Source organism: Lynx canadensis, chromosome B2, assembly GCF_007474595.2.
Source record: "Lynx canadensis isolate LIC74 chromosome B2, mLynCan4.pri.v2, whole genome shotgun sequence".
NCBI classification, from domain to species: Eukaryota; Metazoa; Chordata; class Mammalia; order Carnivora; family Felidae; genus Lynx; species Lynx canadensis.
The window spans coordinates 11,239,275-11,260,456 of NC_044307.1; the positions used below are offsets into that span (position 1 = coordinate 11,239,275).

The following is a 21,182-nucleotide window of genomic DNA, read 5'->3' on the forward strand; positions in this document are numbered from 1 at the left end:
ATCTCACAGTTCATGAATCAAGCCCCGTGTCGGGCTCAGTGCTGACAGCTCAGAGCCTGAAGCCTGCTTTGGATTCTGTGTCTCCCTGTCTTTTTGCTCCTCCCTGACTCACACTCTCTCAAAAATAAATAAACAGAAGAATTGAAAAAAAAAAAAGATAGAAATGAGCATTACTTAGAGTCAAGCCCACAACGTGGCACCTGTTGGGAGACAGTATGGAACCTCTCTCCCCCGCTTGCTCACACGGTCTGGCATTATACCTCAGTCCAGTGCTGTTTTCCCATCAGAGTGTCTGTCTACAGAACAGGACACATACATTGTTTTATTCGTGCTGTGTGCATCCTCTACGGCACCGTGCGCACAGTAGGTCCCCAAGTCCCACAAAGTTCAATGAACTTGTGAATGACTGAATTTCTACATTTAAGCAAAATCAAAATATTTCTCCCAGATTTAAAGTCTGAATTTTAAATTTTTTTTTAACGTTTATTTATTTTTGAGACAGAGAGAGACAGAGCATGAACGGGGGAGGGTCAGAGAGAGAGAGGGAGACACAGAATCCGAAACAGGCTCCAGGCTCTGAGCTGTCAGCACAGAGCCCGACGCGGGGCTTGAACTCACGGACCGCGAGATCATGACCTGAGCCGAAGTCGGACGCTCAACCGACCAAGCCACCCAGGCGCCCCTAAAGTCTGAATTTTAAACTTCGGTGCGCTTCAGAATTGCCTGGCACACAGTAAGCTCCCGATAAGCACTTGTTGAACCAAACAGAATCAATCAGATTCACCCAGTTCCGCCCTGGCAGCGAGGTCTGCATTTGGCAGGACGACAGAACCCATTGCTATTAAATTCTTATGTAAGAGCGAATGACCCTCCCAGCCTACTTGACGTCTCTCGCCCAGGAGAAGTGGAGGGGAAGGGAAGGGAAGGGAAGGGAAGCGAGAGCGCTGTTGAGAAGCACACACTCTGTCGGCGACAGATGCACAGATTCATTTCTAGCCTCGGGCCCCCACTTGGACCCGAAAAGACCGCTGCACGGGGTGTGGGGCGGGCGGAGGGGGCGGTGTGCTGGCAGTGCGGTCGCAGCGTATTTCATTCCGTGGGTAAGGCCTGCCCACCCGGTGCGCCCTGGGGCTCCCGGTCGGCGGGTGACAGCGGCCCCCCTGGGGGACTCAAGTTCCAGGCGGTGCTCCTGGGGGTCCCCGCGGCCGCGGGTGCCGGCACAGGCTTGGCCCGGGACTCCCCAGGCCCCCGGCCCCCCCACCCCTGTCCGGCCTCCCCAGCGCCCCAGGCCCCGCCGCGCGCCCCCTCCCCCGGCCCAGCCTCCCCAGCGCCCCAGTCTCCCCAGCGCCCCGGCCTCCCCAGCGCCGCAGGCCCCGCCGCGCGCCCCACCCCCGGCCAGGCCTCCCCAGCGCCCCGGACCCCGCCGAGCGCCCCCACCCGCCCCAGGCCTGGCCTCCCCAGCGCCCCGGGCCCCGGTGGGGCGGGGCGGGGCGCGGAAGATGGCGGCGCGGCCGGGCCCGGGGCGGGCGCGAGGGGCGGCGGCGCGGCGCGCTCGGCTGGGCCGGCGCGGCTAGAGCGGCGCCTGGGCCCGGCCGCGCGGCCTCCTCCCGCCCGCGCCGCCGCCGCGCGCCCCGCCCCGCGCTCCCGCCCGCCCGCCCGCCCCTCCCCGGGCCCGGCCGTGCCCCGCGTCGCGCTCCCCCGGGATGGCCCGCGCGCCTCGGCGCTGCCTCGCGGAGCACACGGCGGAGCGGCGGCGGCCGCGCTCGGGGGCGCGCGGCTGCGGCGGCGGCGGCGCGGCGCGTGAGGGGCCGCCTGGGGCCGAGCGGGCGCCGCCAACATGTCGGATACGAAGGTAAAAGTTGCCGTCCGGGTCCGGCCCATGAACCGGCGAGGTGAGCAGCTTTCCGCCCGTTTTTCTCTGTGGTCGGGCCGAGGGCGGGGGCAACTTTGGAAAGTGCGGGCCGCGGGGCCGGTGGGGGGGGCGCGGCGAGAGCGCGGCGGGGCCGGGGCGGAGGCGGCGCCGCACTGGCCGCGGAGCCCCCCCCCCCCCCCCCGGGCGCGCGGCTCCCGGCTCCGGGCTCCCAGCTCGGCCGCCCCCCGGGAGAGCCCCGCGCCCTGGGGGCTGCAGGCGCGGATGCTCGGCTTGCGGCAGCGGCCCCCTTCCCCTCTTGCTTTCAGAACTGGAACTGAACACCAAGTGCGTGGTGGAGATGGAAGGGAATCAAACGGTCCTGCACCCTCCTCCTTCTAACACCAAACAGGGAGAAAGGTAAAGGGGAGCCGAGAGGGCGGGCAGGGGGGTCCCACCCGCAGTCTCCTACAAGTGGGAGCCCGGAAAATGGGATGGCTCTTCCGTATGGTTACGGGGACGGCTTCAAGTTTGTCGCACGCTCCTGTCTGAAGCTGTTACAAGTCCAAGTTCCTCTCCTCCCGCGGCACTCCCCCCCCCCCTTGTCCCCTCCCGTCTAGAGTGGCTTCAGGCAGGGCACCCCGGGCCACCGCCGGCACCAGCCCGCTGCGTCCCCGGCCGGCTTCGCGGCACCCGGACAGAGGGGGCCGGAGGGAACCCTACAGACGACCAGCCCCACATTTTACAGATAAGAAGACTGAGGCCTGAGGGGGCAAGCGACCATCCCAAGGCCTTGTTTTCGTGAAACCCAGTGCCCCTCGTTTTTCCCCTACCACTTCACAGTGTGCTTTATTTGGCAGAATTGCTTAGGGACTTTGTATGTAAAATGAAGGGGGGGGGGGCGTAATAAAGCCGAACAGTATTGTATGATGCAGGCTGAGGCGTGGACCATTTAAAGTCTATTATTTTGTTGGTGCTGGGTCTAGATAATGCCTGAATGTAATGCGCGAATTTTGATTTTCAGGGAAACAAAAGTAGTGCCCTGAGCTGCATAGACACTGGGGGGATGTTTAAAAAGGGGCTGCATTTACTAGATGGCAACATATTTGCATTTGAAAAGTGGTAACTCTTGGATCCTTATTAATTCTGCTCTATTCCACGCAGCAGTATGGGAAAATGCCTTAAAATAATTTGAATATTTGGCATTTTTCTGGTAAGCCCCTGAGAAGAAAACGGTTGGAATTCATTCAGCATCGCAGTGCAGTAGCTTGTAAAAATAGGAAAGATGAAAACTGTAAGTTTGACAGAATTAATTCCTCTGGGACATGAGTAGAAGTGTGTTTCTAAAAGTCACCTGTTGATCGACGCGCTACAATTTAGTCATTTGTGCTCTTGGGAGGTTTGGCACTGAATAGAGACTGAAGTAGGATTTGTTGTTTTATTGCTAAAGGAAGCAACTCTTAACCATAAGGAGTGCTCTACTGTTAGCTACTGTTTAATGAAATATATAATCATGTGGTGTTCAGGCACGGTTTTGCTAAATTTGGGGGAAGAAGGTGTCAGGAGGTGAGATTGGGAGTTCTTTGCATTTTGTGCTGAGGCTAGAAATTTTTATTCAGTTTTCAGACTACCTATAGCAGATTGTTATAGTGATAGTAAATTGCTAAGTTATACTTCAAATGGTTTGTTAAATGCTTTCAGTAATGGATCTATCCTTGGATAATATTTTTGGATACATTGTAAATATTTATATTATTTTAGATACATTCGTAGTACTATAGTTGTATATTTCATGGTGCTAATGAGCCAACTGAGTAAATTTAAATATTTACAGATTAAATTAGGTGCACACAGCATCAACATTTTTTCCAAAACTGGGTATTTTTATGTTGTCCCCCCCCTCCCTCCCAAATTCTGCCAGGTCAGATTCTTCAAAGCAGCCGGGGAAACAGGTAGAACATTAATATTAGCTTCTATTATGTAGTTGTAGCTTCTGTTTCCTTTGCTGGTTTGGCACCTGCTCCTTGTCACTCTTAACCGTAGGGAGTGCTACTGTTAGCTACTGTTTAATGAAATGAGCTTTGTGATTCGTGGAGAGAAACATTTAATTCTGTGGAACTTGGATAAAAATGATAACTGTAGATAGACCGTTGTTTAGAAATGCTCAATAACTAGTTGATCATTTTGAGGGCCACCACTGCAGTTACTAATCAGGGTCTTTTAAGTAAAGGTTTGTAGGATGATTTGGGAATTTATCCATCTGCTTGCTTATTGGAATAGCCCCTTCTCTGAAGCTGTAAGAATAGCATTGAAACATGGGAGTTCTCTTGTTTTGTCCTCCTGACAGATAGGATTCTTTGGTGGATGGACCCTTCTGTGGAATTCTGCCTGGGTACTGGTCATGCAGTTTGCAGAATACTTGAGTGGAGTCAACTCCACAGAGCCGCTTGTAGGTTAGGACTATTGTCTTTGCAAGGATGGAGACATCAAATGCATTTTGATTTTCGTTATGCAGCTTGGTGTCATATTTCTCCACCAGGTTTTCACTTAAAGCAACAGTGCATTTAAAAATAGAAATGATTCCTCCCTTGGGCTCTGGGTTGATTAATTACAACCATGCTTCATATTATGTTTGCAGTTCATTTCTATCATTTGTTTTGGGACAGAGCTCAGGGCAAGGTGGGAATATTATTTTTCTTACCTAGAAGTTCAAGTGTTTAAATAATATTGGCAGACCTATGTCAAAGTGAGAATTATTATTTTACTGAAAATTGCAAGAAGTTGCGATGTATTAACCATGAGTAGAAAATTTAAATTAGTGGGTGAAAGTTTTCAGTCTTAACAAGTAAAACCAAGCAAGGGTGCTTTGATTTCCAGGGAAAGAAACAGGCTTAGCTTTCACAACTTTCCTCCTTTATGGAATCTAAGCCAAGGCTACATGTTAAGGACCAAAAGATCGTGGGGCTTCTGAGGTTAAAGATATTTGTGTTGAAATTGTAAGAAAATTCACTACAGAGTTAATAGTTGACATGTATATAATATATGTAATATATAATACAATATCAGGTTAATAGTTGACACATATACTCATCACCTTTTTGAAATATTAAGACATATATGAACATGTTTCTTAAAATTCTATTGCATTTACCATTCAGGAGATGTTTACGATGTTCAGATCATTTAGGTACCTTTCTCGGCACAGGGGATCCAAAGATCACTATGGGCCCACAATATTTTTGATATGTACCATATCATTTGGAAATTACCAGTTTCCTCTTCTGTCTCCTTTTGAGTTTGCAGGCTCCCTGAAGGCAGGTACCTTATCTTACTTCCCTTTGTGTCCCATGCCTCCAAATAGTACCTGGCACATAGCAGGCACTCAGCAAATGTCTGCACTGAGTTAGGTCCCCCAGTGTGATGGGGGTACTGAGGAAGGGCCGAGGAAATGACCAAGGGTCCTGGCATCCTGCAGGGACAGATGATAGCATTTGTGTTGGCCTTGTGGTTGCTAAGAGTGTAGGTTCACATCTTCAAGATCAGGAGAAAGTCCTTTGTCAAAGAAAGCTTGAAAACACACCTGCCACAGATTATTTCTGGCTGATTGTGTGTCTATGCACGCAGCACATGGACTAGGATGCAGAAGGAAGGCAGTTCAGGAAGAGGAAGAGAATAAGAAGCCCTAATTGCCAAAACAGGTAATAGTTTAAAAATCAAAGTATCAAGAGACACATCGTGCAAACTCTTTCACCCTGCTGTCTCCCCTGTTCTCACATCCCCTCATCTCTCCGAAACAATGTATATTTTTAAAATTTTTCAACGTTTATTTATTTTTGGGACAGAGAGAGACAGAGCATGAACGGGGGAGGGGCAGAGAGAGAGGGAGACACAGAATCGGAAACAGGCTCCAGGCTCCGAGCCATCAGCCCAGAGCCCGACGCGGGGCTCAACTCACGGACCGCGAGATCGCGAGATCCCGCAAGATCGCGAGATCGCGACCTGGCTGAAGTCGGACGCTTAACCGACTGCGCCACCCAGGCGCCCCAAACAATGTATATTTTTAGATACACATACACACACGTGAATCTATTGTTTATGTATATTTCAACCAATATCTTTAAATACCCATATGTTAATACTCATTCTTTTTTTATGTCCAGTTTGGATGGGAGTGGTGGTTTTAAAAATACAGATGGGTAGCTTATGAACCTGATTTTATAACTTTTAGGAAGTGAAGCTTTATTATGAAGAGTATAATGGAACTTGTTTCTGTAGATGTTTTGATCTTATTTTATGTAAGTGAATTGTTGGGTGAGCATTCACAGCAATGTGCATGTATAACCCAGCTAGGTGGAAAGAAAAATGGGCTAAATTTAGGCTCTTAGTAAAAGAGCATCAAAGTTTTAGCTTCTTGACCGATTTTTCCATACTGCGGGATGTGTGGTGTAGCTTGTAAAGGGTATGCTTGGTCCGTGGGAGAAAGCTATGCTTCGTCAACTGTGTATATATTTTCTAGTTTATGTATTGTATGTTGTAGTTTTTTTGTTTTTGTTTTTGTTTTCCTCCAAGCTGGCTTTCCCTGCTATTCCGAAGGCTTCTAGGATGGCACCTTCTGCTCAAGTATCTTTGTAGATCAGAAATTTAGAAATTAGTGAAAGTCATATGAAATTTTAAAAAATAGATCACCTAAGGATCAGTAAAATTCCACATTATAAAATTATTTGGGTGACTTTGAATTCTCTTCTGTTTTCTGTGTTGTTATATTTCTCTCTAGCTCAAATATTATAGTCGATTGTAAGAAAGCAGAGCATTTAGATTTCATTAACTTAAGAGTGATCATTCTTCATGCATGACATTCGTGGTATTTTAAAGAGCATTATTATGGAATGTTTTCATTATCTGTCAGTGCTTTCCGTGTCTTTGTTTTAAAATAAAGGTAGATTGGAATTTCTTACTTCTAAGAAATAAGACTAAATGTAATTATAATGCAATGTAGATTAATGTTTTTAAAATTATTTTATTCATAGTCCACAGTGAAAACTACATTTAACATCATGGACTGTGTTTGTGTGTATGCACGTGTCTGAAGGTTCACAAAAATTTTACTATATGCAGTGTATCTGTTATTTTCTATCCCTCTCTGTTCTAATTCATTTTAGAAATGATGGTTGACTTGCTTAATAGATTTCATAACCCACTAATGGGTTACAAATTTATAATTTGAAAAACAGGTTTAGTGGGTAAGAGGCTGGGTTCTGAATACATATATGTATATATGTAATATGTGTATAAAATCTGTGCACTTTATGTATTTATTTAATCTCCACACGCAACATGGGGCTCAAACTCAACCCTGAGATCAAAATTTACATGCTTTTCTGACTGAGCCAGCTAGGTGCCCCTAGTGTACATAATTTAAAGTGTAAAGTAGTTCTATAATTTATAAGGGCTGTGATAAAAAAAGAAGGAATCCTCTTCTTCATTTCTTTCCCCAGAGGCAACTACATAATAGCAATTTTAGCTTATTCTTTTGGAATTTCCCTCCATATTTCTGAATAACATACTGGTAGTGCTAGTTTCTTATGTGTGTTGTGTTCTCTTTCAATGCTCTATCCCCACCTCACCCCCAAATTCTTCCCATCCTCCATTTCCCCAGTATAGTTATATGGTAATTTTGATAATATGAATATTTAGTATTTACATTATTTATATGACTATATAATATAATTAGCTGTTTACAATTGAGCCATGTGCTCTTCTGTGGTTTCTTTTTCTGTCATACAAATTTTTTTTCCCCTGGAGTTAACAGTTGCTTTTCTTTTTTCTTTAATTTGCTTCTTTTTCTATGTACTTATCCTTAATTCAACATTTAAATCATTAAATTTTATCTGCTCCTTACCTAAATCTCCTTTCAGGAAATTCAAGGACATTCAAATACATTAAGTTCTCTCTTGATCTCATCTTTTTAGAGACATTTATCTCAAGCCTTCCAATATGCTCCTTTATGAATGGGTAGTCTTCTGTGCCTGACTTAGCTATCACCTGGGGTTGCCTGTCACATTATTCTGAGGATTCCTTTTATCTCTTTTCTGTGTGGAATCTCTTGTTTTTCTGTTTCCTTTTCCTTTCTTGGTTTACTGCCTTAATTTTGTAGAACATATTCTTTTTTGTTTTTAATGTTTATTTTTGAGAGAGAGAGTCAGAGCAGGAACAGGGGAGGGACAGTGAAAGAGGGAGACACAGAATTCAAAGCAGGCTCCAGGCTCTGAGCTGTCAGCACAGAGCCTGATGTGGGGCTCGAATTCAAGAACCAGGAGATCATGACCTGAGCCAAAGTCAGCGCTTAAGTGACTGAGCCATTCAGGAGCCTTGGCATGTTCTTTAGTGGCTTCCATAGAAAGGGCAAAGTTTTTTGAAACCATGAAAATGTCTAATCTACCCACTCATCTCATTGATAGTTTACGTGGGTATCAAATTCATTTTAGGGGCATCTGGAGCCTGCTTCAGATTCAATGTCTCCCTCTCTTTCTGTCCCTCCACTGCTCCCATTCTGTCTCTCTCTCAAAAATAAACATTAAATTTTTTTTTTTAAATATTCCATTTTAAAGGCATTGGTTGCTCTCTTGTCTTTTATCTTCCCATGTTTCTGTTGAAAAGTCCAAAGTTAGTTTTCTAATCCTTTAGATGTTACATAGATTTTCACTTTCTAGAATCTTGTAGAATATTCTTCTCTGTTTTTGAGAAATCACAATAGACCTTTTTGACCTGAGAACTTGTGTCCTTGTTCTACCTTCTAAGAGATTTCTCCACTTTATCTTTCAACCCTTATGTTTAATTTTTCTTTTATGCTATCATACTTTTAATTTCCAAGAACTCATTATTTGGCCTCTGCCTTTTTTTTTTTTTTTTTTTTTTTAGTAGTAGCCTATTTTTGTTTCTTGGTATTTTCACTCCCTTTCTGAGGACATTAATGATAGTTTTCTAGACATAGTCTGCTTTTTTCTTTTAAGTGTGTTGTTTTGTTTGTGTTGATCTCCGTCTTCTGTGTTAAGGACCTTTGCTCAGTTGGAGCTGAATGCAGCTAGACTCTGGTTTCTCTGGGGCAAGGACTATATATGATTCATCTTTGTATTCTCAGTGCCTAGATTCAAGAATGCCCAACACACCAACACAAAGGATTTTGTAAGTTCTCTTCACTGCTTAAAAAAAAAAAAATTATTAAAACCTTCTATCCAACCCTTTTTCTGTTTAACTTCCAATAATGGAAATAAAAATAATTATTTCCTTTTTCTTAAGAGCATACGTAAACCCTGTAATTGAAGGTAGTAGTTGCCTTAGATGATGCTTAATTACCAGCAATCATGAAGATAATTAGTTGTAGCCGGTACAAAAAGCTGTAAAAAGTAGAAAAATCTTATTTTTGCATCACTACTGCAAAAATTTTAGTTGAGAGATTTTTTTTGGAGTCAGTTTTCATTTAAAAATATGTATGCTTATGGGGCTGGGAAAATTTTTCTAAATGGTACCAAACTGGCCAGTTTATCAGCCCCGTTAACTTGGCTTCTTCTGGTAAAATCTAGTTGGATATAAGTGGATAACTTGGATTGTTTCCAATTTTTAACAAAATTAAATATGCTTCTCACTCATATTTTTAAGAAATTTACAGGAACAGGTTTCCTGAAGACATCAAGGTTTCTCAGAGTTATTCAACTACAGTTACCTTTTCTCAAATTTTCCCTGGAGCTAGAGTAGAGAACGTGTTTATGCATTTAGAATTTAAAGGAGTTTGGAGAATATTACCAGCATAGGAAACAAAATAGCAGAGAAACCAACACAGAAACTCAGAAAGATTACACCGTACCTTGACAACGTAAGAAATTCAGTTTAATAACAACGGAGCTGTCAATAAAGGAAGTAATGCTAAAATTTATATGAAAACATGTATTAAAACAATCAAGAGTTGATTTCTGTGGGATTCAGGAGCTCTGCTTTCAAAGAAGGCCACTCTATAAAACATTTCTGGGACTTTATGTTTGCAAATGTAAGAAGAAAATGTGAGAAATTCCTCCTGGGTAATTAGTTTATTTGGCATTTTATCACCCAACAAATATGTGGAAACTAAAAGAAAAAATGTCAGGCTTTCACATCTTTCTAAAGTTTTATTTGTAAAAATACACAATCCTTCTATTTGAATGTAGAATGTAAGGTTAAAAGGAAGAGTAGAAAGAAGAAATCCTTGTGACTCTCAGGAAAGGACAACTTGTCTAAGCCTAATCATTTGCTTCAGTCCTGTCTTGATTGCGTGTTTCTATGAGATGAACAATTCAGTGAGTCACTGATAAAGTAGTAGAACTATTTTACAAAGTTGTTCTTGCAATGGACTTTTCACATCAAAGCACAATTACATCTTTTTAGAAAGTTGCTTCCTTAGATACTCTAAAATGTTTTTCCATTGTTAATTTTATAAGAGGTATGGCAGAAAGAAAAAGGGATGGGAGTCATTGTCTGGCCAAGACTAACCAGTTATTCGTATTTTTCCTCTACCTTCATTTTGTCCTTGTCTGTGTAATACACAGATTTGCAATTTCAGTTTTCTGTTTTGCTTTTCTCTCATTTATATTTTTGTCATGCATGCAATGTAAGTTTCACAATTATAATTTTAATAATTGAATGGTTTGTTGAGTTTCATGTAATTTTTAACCATTTAAATGTTTTTGGGCCTAAAGATTGTTTCTCTTAATGATTATAAATAACCGAGGGCATCTTTATGAGACTTTTTAGAATTTTTGCTAACTGAAAGGCATTTCTTCTCATGCAAATTTGCTAACTTAAAAATACACCTTTGGAATTATATGACTACATGAACTATTCTCTTACATTATAATGGAATTAAAAGCTGATGATTTATAGATTTAAATATGAGATAGGTCATGGGAAAATGATTTTGTAGGGTCAGTAACAAGACCAGTCGTTCTTGCCCTTGAGTGTGTGTGAGAGTCATTTGGAGAGCCCCCACCCCAAAAAAGTTCTGATTGAGTCAGTCTGGGATGTGGCTTAAGAATTTGCATTTCTAACAAATTTCTAGGTGATGTTGATCTGTTAGCTCAGGACCGAGCTTTGAGAACTGGTCTAGATTAGCACTGTTCAATAAAATTTTCTGTGATGATGGAAATGTTCTATATATCTGCATCCAATATGGCAATATTAGCCATATATGGTTACTGAGCTCTTGACATGTGTCTAGTGCAACCAAAGAACTGTATTTTAAATTTTACTTAATTTAATTTTAATTTAAATTTAAACAGCTACACGTGGTTGATGGCTACCGTATTGGACAGCCCAGGTCTAGACATGATTGCATGTTAGAATCACCTGAGGTGCTTTATTTAAAAAAAATTAAAACAAATTTTTTTACATTTATTTATTTTTGAGAGAGAGAGAGAGAGAGAGAGAGAGAGAGAGAGAGGGAGACTGAGTATAAGTGGGGGAGGGGCAGAGAGAGAAGGAGACACAGAATCCGAAGCAGGCTCCAGGCTCTGAGCTGTCAGCACAGAGCCCGATGTGGGGCTTGAACCCACAAACCGTGAGATCACGACCTGATCTGAAGTCGGATGCTCAACCAACTGAGCCACCCAGGCATCCCCCCCCACCAATTTTTTTAATGTTTATTTACTTTTGAGAGACACAGAGATACAGAGAATGAGTGGGGGAGGGGCAGAGAGACAGGGAGACACAGAATCTAAAGCAGGCTCCAGGCTCTGAGCTGTCAGCAGAGAGCCTAATGCAGGGCTTGAACTCAAGAACTGAGAGATCATGACCTGAGTTGAAACCAAGAGTCGGACACTTAATCAACTGAGCCACCCAGGTGTCCCCGAGGTGATTTAAAAATAGATGTCTGGGGGTCCCACAATGACTTGCATCCCTTTCTTTCTGGCTGAGCCAGGGTGCACCTTAGGCATTGGGATTTTTAAATGCTTTTCACATGTCCCAGTTCCGATTGTTGTTTAACAAGTTGCCCCAAAAGTTAGTGGTCTGAAACAACCATTTTCTTATGCCCATGGATTCTGTGGGTCAGGAATTCAGATAGAGCAAAGTAGGTATGACTTGTCTGTTCCACAAAGTCTGTGGCCTCATCCTTGAAAACTAGAAGTCTGAGGTGTAGACATTAGAAGGCTTGACCAGCTTGAATGTCCGAGGCGGTTAACTCACATGGTTGCCATTTGGTTCTCATGTGTGGCCAAGGTTGAAAATCACTGGTCCAGCTTAATAAACCAGGTTTTAAAGGCCAGTGTCACACCTTGTCCTTGGGTTTATTTTACCATTTTGATTGTGATCATGTACTCATAACCATTAACTTTCTGAAAATTAATGTAGGAAAGCCTCATAACTCAGGTTATTTACCTTATTCCCATAATTTATGGAACTTTCATAGGGTTGTGGAAGTAAAGCCCCACAAAGCTAAATAAATTCTCTACCACTAAGGAAAGAAAAAAAGCCTCCTACTCTCTAGCCAGGTGTGTGTCATAAAAATTTCTCCGCTTATTTGTTTTTACTTGAATTGCAGCAGTAGGAAAGGAAGTACCTCAATTATCTAGATGTAGAGAGAGCCCTTGCCTCTTGCCTGGCCCATCCCTGGATACTGACTTACTGGGAAGCATTGGTTCTTCAGCTTTGCCAGCGGCCTGTGGGCCACAGTTCCCTGCCGTGGACCCCTGTGACGATGGGGCCATCCCAGCCTCTGCTCCTGTTCTGTCCCAGAGCCTGGGGACCCCTTGTATGTGGAGGGGTCTGCACAGCGGGACAAGCTAGAAGCTGGGGTGCCGCTTGGTTCTGCCACTGACGTGATACGGATCCTTGAGCTGGCCATCGATCCTTTTCCGTATGACCTTCTGGATCTGTAAAGTTGAGGGCTAGACCAGATAAGCTGTAAAGTGTTTTCAGCCCTGAAATTCAGATTGCTCCGACCTGTGCTTACATGTACAGTTGCATCCAACAGTGTCAGTAGGTAACGCTTATAGGAACTGAAGTGGGTTGTGTTGTAACTCGCTTCTCAGAGTGTCAGGAAAACTAGGGAGGACAGGGTCACTGTTCTCAACAGGCTGTTTGCCTGCAGTAGCTGATGCAAGAAGTGAAGGCGTCAAGTGAAACGAGACAGACACTAGCTCTCGCTCTCCGAAGTCGTTATCAGCCAGCCGAGGAGCCTGGGTCCCTCACAGACGTTCTGCGTGCCTCCTACCTCAGCTAGGGCACCAGCTCCTGGATGCACCCACAGGGGGTTGTAAGTCATCCAGTTTGGACCTTTGGATTCGTTTTCATCTAGTACAGTTGTGCTTTTTTGGGAACCAGTGATTTTTAAGCTGTTCTCCCAGACATGCAGCTGTTTTATGTAATAAGCATGTATGCATGGGGGTGGAGAGATAACATTTCCAGAGCTATTTGCCTAAAGTGTCCTTGGGTAGTTTTATTTCTGAGGGTTCTGTTACAACCCTTCCAAACGTTGGTTGATGCTCTGTATTTCCTATCCTCCATTGTGGGACCAGCTCTGGTTGGGGAGAGAGAGAGTGAGAGAGAGAGAGTGTGTGTGTGTACACGTATGTCCCTTCTGGTTTGTGCTCTCTTACTCTTTCTTTTGAACGCAGAATGGAGTTACTGATTCCGGGCGGCTCTTCGGTGTCTGCTCTGTAGGTGTGATGAGCTTTGCTGCTGTTAGGAGCAGTGTGCGGAAAGCATCTGCCATTCCCTTGGGGGAAGAAGTTTGGAGTCTTGGAACAGGAAGGAAGCCTTGGAGGAAAGGGAAGCTTTACTGTCTGCTGTCAGCTCTTTGTGTCGTCTTGAGGAGACACTCCCTGGATTGTACATCCACCACCTAGGACCACAAATATTCCTTTGTCTCAAGCTGGGGGCCTCAGAGGAAAACCAGAAGGGGCAAACGGTGGGGAAATGTACAGACGTTGTATTACGAATACCAAGTAGATTTATCCCACGTTTTGGAAGGCCACAAACAGTAAATCCACATGTAGTTTGTTGAACAGATTAACAGCTATTTATTTATTTAAGTTTATTTATTTTGAGAGAGAGAGAGAGAGGGAGAATCCCAAGCAGGCTCCGTGCTGTCAGCACAGAGCCCAATGCGGGGCTCGAACTCATGAACTGTGAGATCAAGAGTTAGATGTTTAACTGACTGAGCCACCCAGGCATCCCTAACAAACCTTTTGATAGACTTACCTTCAATGGATTAATAATCAAGTCTTCAGAATTGATGCTTTATATGCCCACTTATCTATTATCTCAGCTAAACAGAGAATGTTTAAAGATTTATGGCTGAACCTACAGTTCTAATTGCCCTTTTCAAAAATGAGTAACAAACTGTTAGGGTTTTTTGTTTTGTTTTGTCATTTTGTTCTCTATCTTTACTTCTATTTATATACTTAATTAAAGTTTAGACTTCTCTATACAAATTGTAATGGTTACATTATTACATTGAGAAGGATCCTTAAAATTACTTGTTTCAAGGGTAATGTTTTAAGTAGGGAGGAGTGTGTTTGCGAAGCTTATCAAGATAATGGTGTTAAATCTGAGCAACTGTATCCAGTTTTAAACATCTGCTTTTTTGACCTGGAGTTACAGAACAAATAGGTAACATTAGCATGGCAACATAAGCAAGGCTTCTTTTGAAGCCTTGAACTATTGCTGGGTTTGATAGAATAATATTCATCTCTTGAGGATGACAGCTTAGTCTGTGCTTTTATGATAAATTATGCAGTGGAAATAATTTTCCAAAATTGCTGGCCTACTGTACTCCTAAGGGACTTTTTTTTTTTTTTTTTAAGTTCTCTAGCCAGGTTATTATTTAACTAGTTTTTTCCAAGAGTTAAAACTCTTTCCTTGCTCATTGGTTCCCAGACTTGAGAAGCAATTAAAACAAACAAACAAACAAACAAACAAACAAAACAATAGAAATAGGGGCGCCTGGTTGGCTCAGTCAGTAAAGCATGGGACTCTTGATCTCAGAGTCATGAGTTCAAGCCCCATGTTGGGCATAGAGCTTACTTAAAAAAATAAAAATGAAAAAAAAAACACCAATAGAAATAAAACTTTGGATAAACAGTTTCCAACTTCTTTTAAATGTGCCAGGCGAGCACACAAAAACAAAAACACCAACTGTGTCTTGATACTTCATTTAATAAAATAAACTGCTTAACAACAGAAGGAAGGATATAATGAGAATTTAAACATTGGATAAGTTTAGCTTTGTAAAATACAGTTTAGCTTTGTAAAATAACCACATGGTTAATTTTCTCCTTTCCTGGGAATTGATGGGAGCATCAGCACAGGTCACCCATAGACTGTGACGTGCAGTTGGATGTCCCTGGTGTCTGTGATATTTGGTAGTACATCAATCATTACAGTTGTCGGCATCTTGACTCCTTTGATCCTTCAGGCTAAAGCACATTCTATTATGGGCTGCCTGGGTGGCTCAGTCAGTTAAGCATCCAGCTTCAGCTCAGGTCATGATCTCTTGCTTCACCAGTTTGAGCCCTGCATCGGGCTCTGTGCTGATGGCTCAGAGCCTGGAGCCTGCTTTGGATTCTGTGTCTCCCTGTCTCTCTGCCCCTCCCTCCCACTCCCTCTCTCTTTCTCTCTCTCTCTCTCAAAAATAAATAAAACCATTTGAAAAAGTAAAGCACTTACTATCAATGTTAAAAGTTTTTTTTTTTCTTTTAAAAACTGAACAAAGCATCCTCTTATGTGTATAATTGAATATTTCTGGGGCGCCTGGGTGGCGCAGTCGGTTAAGCGTCCGACTTCAGCCAGGTCACGATCTCGCGGTCTGTGAGTTCGAGCCCCGCGTCAGGCTCTGGGCTGATGGCTCAGAGCCTGGAGCCTGTTTCCGATTCTGTGTCTCCCTCTCTCTCTGCCCCTCCCCCGTTCATGCTCTGTCTCTCTCTGTCCCAAAAATAAATAAACGTTGAAAAAAAAATTATAATTGAATATTTCTAATGGTACAGGGTTCATCTTTGCTTTTGTAGTTTGGTATCTTGAAATCAGTCGACCTGTCTACAAAAAAGTTAACCTAAACGGAGTTTAAAATTTCTTAAGTATGGTAAGTTACCTTGTATCCAACCTGGAGCTTTTACTCTCCATGAAGGGAAATCTTTTATTTGCCTTCTGCAATGTTTCTGTGGCCGTTAGTTGGGTATGAAGAACAAAGCATTGTGACAGAATGGTGTAGTGGTGTGAACTTTGGGGGCCACCTGCTTATGTTTGAGTCACTTATTGGCTGTGAAATGTTGGGCAAGTCCCTCAAACCTCAGTGCCTTGGTTTCCTCGTTTATAAAATGGAAATAATGAAAGTGCCAGACATGGTGGTGATTGTGGGGATTGGCATGGTACCTGCCACATAGCACCTACTAAGTGCTGATAATTTATTATTTTTATTACTGTGGAACACCTAAAGCTCATTGACCCGGGTTTTCTTCCTAATACCGTTTCTTAGTCATTCCGAGTTTAATATATGAAGTTTTGTTGTTTTTTTTTACATCTAAAAAGAGCAATTAAAGTAGGAAACCTCACAATTCTTTTGAAGTATTATGAAATTTCTGATTACTTTTGATTGAAGTGTATACGTCAGAAAGACTCTTTTGTCTTTGCAATGACCGTGGACCTTCAGCCCTGAGTTCTAGTTACTGGGTGCTGGTCTTTGTTACCTTAGACATAGTACGTTCTCAGAAAGTGTGGGTTAGTATTTGATTATATTTCTATTAATAGGATATAATTAGTGGTTAGCAGGCTTTATTTAGTGTAGGGGATTCTTGGATGGTTACTTCTACCTAGACAGAAATTGACTTCAGGGGCAATGGCTGTCTGAAGGTACTGATACGTTGTGTTCAGTAATATTGGGTTTCTGTGCCTCTCTTTTTCTTCCTGAGGCGACTGATTTTATTATCCCAGTGCTCAGCCTGGTGACTCTTGTTCCAATGGTTTATACAGGAGACGTAGACTCAAAGTGTCTCTATTAAACATTCAAAATAGGGGCGCCTGGGTGGCCTTGGGCGACCGACTTCGGCTCGGTCATGATCTCGCGGCCCATGAGTTCAAGCCCCACATCGGGCTCTGTGCTGACAGCTCAGAGCCTGGAGCCTGCTTCCGATTCTGTGTCTCCCTCTCTCTCTGACCCTCCCCTGTTCATGCTCTGTCTCTCTCTGTCTCAAAAATAAATAAACGTAAAAAAAAAAAAATTCAAAATAAAGAAGCTATTTTATTTACTTATCTGGTTGTCTGGCACCCATTAAATGAATGTATTTTATCCTTGGACCTATTCACTATTTATTTATTTACCATAATCTTTTTGGAAAATATCTCTTGACTATTTCCTAGAAACACACTACAGTAATTTTCCTTTGAATTTCCTGGTCGTTTTCTTAAAATACTTTTTCAAAAAAAATATGTATCCTGCAAACGTATATGCACATGCATTTGTGGTCAGTTTCTTTTAATAAGGGAACGATGCATGCCATCAGACATCTCGATCAGGGTATCCAGTTGTTGTGTGCAGAAATACAGAAGAACTAAAGAGGCACGTAACAGAAAAGTTTTGATGTGCTAAATACTTTGTACATTTACATGAACGAACACGAAGCGTGTGCTGCTTTTCTCTTTGTTCCTTGTGCACGTAAAACATCTGAGCCATCATTCATGGCTTCAGAAGTGGGGAGGAGTGCAGGGGAGTGTTTCTGCTGTCAGCCTCTCCTTGCCCTCATGGTGCCCTCAGAGTTCACCCCTGCCACCCCTTTGTTCCACCCCTGGAAGCAAAGAATAGGATGGGGCAGGGGAAGCTGGAGGAACAAGGAAGGGGCCAGGTATGGGCCTTGGGTGCCAGTTCATTGATGGCCTTGACTTTTCAGCCTTTCCAAGGCCATCTCTGTGATCTAGAGACAACAGGCTGATTTGGGGAGCGCAAGGCCAGGCTACGTGTGTTTCATTCTGTAGCTGGAGTGTTTTATTTTTATTTTATTTATTTTATATTTTATTTTACTTTTTAAAATTTTATTTATTTTTTTTAATTTTTTTTTTTAATTTATTTTTGAGACAGAGAGAGACAGAGCATGAGTGGGGGAGGGGCAGAGAGAGAGGGAGACACAGAATCCGAAGCAGGCTCCAGGCTCTGAGCCGTCAGCACAGAGCCCGATGCAGGGCTCGAACTCACAGATTGTGAGATCATGACCTGTGCCGAAGTTGGACGCTTAACCGACTGAGCTACCCAGGCGCCCCTATTTATTTATTTATGTTAATTTATTTTTGAGAGAGAGAGAGAGAGAGAGAGAGAGAGAGAGAGACAGAGCATGAGCGGGGGAGGGGCAGAGAGAGAGGGAGACACAGAATCAGAAGCAGGTTCCAAGCGCTGAGCTGTCAGCACCGAGCCCGATGCAGGGCTCGAACCCATGAACTGTGAGATCATTACCTGTGTCGAAGTCAGATGCTCAACTGACAGAGCCACCCAGGTGCCCCGCAGATGGAATGTTTTAAAATATCTGAAGTATGTATGAGCTAAGCTTCAATTTTCAATTGAAAAGACAAAGCCTTTTACTTGATTAGTCAGCCTTGGTGATTAAACAGCCATTAAGCGCGTGTATCAGATCCTGTTAGGAAGTATCATTCTTGGCGTGACACTAAGTGCAGAGGAATGTTTTTATATGGGGATTCTGACAGAGGAGAGCTTATGCCCGTGTGAGAGTAAATAGATTTCAGATCAATTACATGCTTGCAGACCTTGGCCTGCTTCTGTTGCCATGTGTGTTTGTTTGTTTGTTTGTTTGTTTGAATTAACTTGAATGCAGTGTTTGGCTTAAATGTCTGCATCTGGATAGCCGTGGCTGTGGGGGTTAGTGACAGGGATCTCCTCCCTAAGCCTCCCATGTGGTGAATTCTTTCTGGGGGTGTTGGTGATCCTGGTGGGATTGCTGAGCAGAGATGGGTTATACTCGTTTAAAAGCAGTGAATCCATTGTCCTGATCATTCTCCGGCTCCTCCATTCACGTGGCCCAAACCTGTTGCCCTGAATAAAGGGAACGATAAATGTTGCAGAGGCCAGCTTGTTCACCTGTGTCTGCCGAAGACGAGCTGCTGTGAACAAGCAAGCCAACTGGTTCTTGATCTGCTTGAGAGCTGGAGGGGGAGGAGCAGTGTGGTGTTGGGTGGGGAGGGGCAGCGGGTACTGAAAACTCTCCTTAGAGTCTGAACACATGGGAACTTTATCAAACCAAAGCTGCCTCCTCCTGGCATCTCCTTTATGACCCCAAGGCCCCCAGGTGGAATGAGCCTGTTTGAGAATACTTTCGTTTCGCACAGTGTGTGTAGTGCAAGGTGCCTGCTGGCTGGAGCCTTCGCTCGTCCTACCGGTGCTCTTGTGTCATTAGGATGGCTCAGGCAGCCCTTGTGAGAGGGAAGTGTAGTTGAGAGAGGCTGCCGTTTTAGGAACGGATGTGCATTTCAGGGCCTGTAAATTGGGGGAAGCAATAATACATTTCTAGTTTTCTGAAAAGCTGTTTTTCAGGTGCTGTGGCTTCTGGCCTGCAGAACGTGGCCCTTAATACAGACTTCTGACTTTGCAGCAGGGTAATTACATCCGTGCACACAGCCACACGGACTAGAGTCCATCACACGGACTCATGAGTGTCCCTGCGTGAGCGTCGCTGGCAGGGGCAGGAGCCCCGGGTGCCGTTCTGGGTGCTGTTGTGTGGCGGCCAGTCCTCACGGGCCTAGCATCTCATACGTTCTGGCTGGGTTCGCAGACAGATGCAACAGGGCTCCATGCTGCTTTGCACTGTCTCAGCAGATGATCACTGGGGTGTGTCCTCTTCAGAACTTAGAGGACTTGTTACTCATTTTGGCCGGGCTTTAGCCGTAGCCCTGGTCTGGAGTTTGGGGAGAGAGCTTGGCGTTTTTTTAATGGGCTATCCAGCCTCTTTCTCCATTGGCCATAGAGGAGCTCTGTGGATGGTGGAGAGGAGACAGGGCTCATATGGGAACCATATGGGGACCTCGGTCCAAGGACACCTCCCACTAGCCACCTCCACCCCAGAGGTCAACCTGTCTTAGGAGGGTGGGCACAGCCGGACAGGCATGAGGGGACACAGGGAATTCTGGTCACACGGCTCGGGAACCATGGGTCTGTGAAGAGCTGTTCCAAGGCTTCTGGTCCTTCCTTCTCCACTTGTTTCTAGAGTGTTTTACAGGTTGAAGTTACAGCTTACGGTGAACGTTCTGTTAGCGTGTTACACACGTCCTTGCTTGTTTGTTTACTTCCGTAAAGCAGAATGATAGTCGTGAAGTGCCCGGTGTTCATTTACCGGAAGTTCATGCTAGCTCTGTGAGTTCATCCGTGGAGCGCTGAGTAAATGTTCCCACACGCTCGAGGTGGAGATAGTCACCAGCTCCATGTTCCTGAAGAATTAGTGCAAGTAGCTTATTGCCTCCTGTAGACGGCGAACTCGAGGGCAGAGCCCCTCGTCATGTCTCTTGTGTGTTCCTTCCCTGTTCCTTTCCCCCCAGCGGCGAGCACATGCCTTGTACAGACGAGGTGTCCTCTGGATGTTTAATGACTGGATACCATGAGAGATGTGGGGATATGCATTTTACAGGAAGAGCTGTGCCTTCGTACATGAATCTGTGGGCGGAATGTTTTTATTTCCTCCTCAGGCTGTGTCTGTCCCATCACTTGTGGTTCTCCTGCTTCTCGTCTGGGCCCCAGGAGACCTTTAATTTCTGTGTTAGATTATTACATAATGATAGGGTCTGCACTGTTGTGTGGCTTTTTTGGAGAATGGCGGTACACATGTGGTTCCAGACCCATACAGCTCTGGCTGCCACTGCCTTGGGCTGACAAGCACAGGCCCTGGCTGCTAGCACGGCTCACAGGGAGATTGATCCAGCCAAGAAGCCACGCAGACTTTGACAGAGTTCACATTGTTGCTGTTTTCTGCACACCACCTGCGTGGTGGCCGCAGCAGCGAGTTCTCTGAGGGTAACTAGTGGAAGGGGATCCTGTCCTAGGCGAAGTGATTTCTGTTTCATCTCGTGTAGCGCCCGAGCTGTTGTGTGCCGTGTGGTCCCAGACTCGGGGAGACACCCACAGCGGCCTGACTCAGTTGGTATGGGGGTGAGTCAGATGATGAGACGTGTTTCCTGCGGTTGTCATGGAGACAGAAGGGGCCGGTACCGGAAGGTTGCCCGTGCACCTTCCTCCAGCCTCCCCTGGAGTCTGGGGCCAGTTAACTGGGGACAGGTCTGTGAGGGGCAGGGCTGCTGACTCGCTTGCTTTTCTCCTCCTGGT

At 44.4% G+C, this 21,182-nt stretch overlaps 1 protein-coding gene across 7 annotated transcripts in view; it reads left to right on the forward strand.

Moving 5' to 3' along the window:
• The first annotated feature begins 1,796 nt into the window (after positions 1–1,796).
• KIF13A (kinesin family member 13A) overlaps positions 1,797–21,182 on the forward strand; it is a 215,914-nt gene continuing 196,528 nt past the window's right edge. For all 7 annotated transcript variants that reach the window (XM_030314776.1, XM_030314778.1, XM_030314777.1 and 4 more), the window contains exons 1-2: positions 1,797–1,892; positions 2,179–2,269. In XM_030314776.1, coding sequence (XP_030170636.1) covers positions 1,838–1,892; positions 2,179–2,269 — 146 coding nt within the window. In that variant the 5' untranslated portion in view covers positions 1,797–1,837. The remainder of the gene's footprint in view (positions 1,893–2,178; positions 2,270–21,182) is intronic.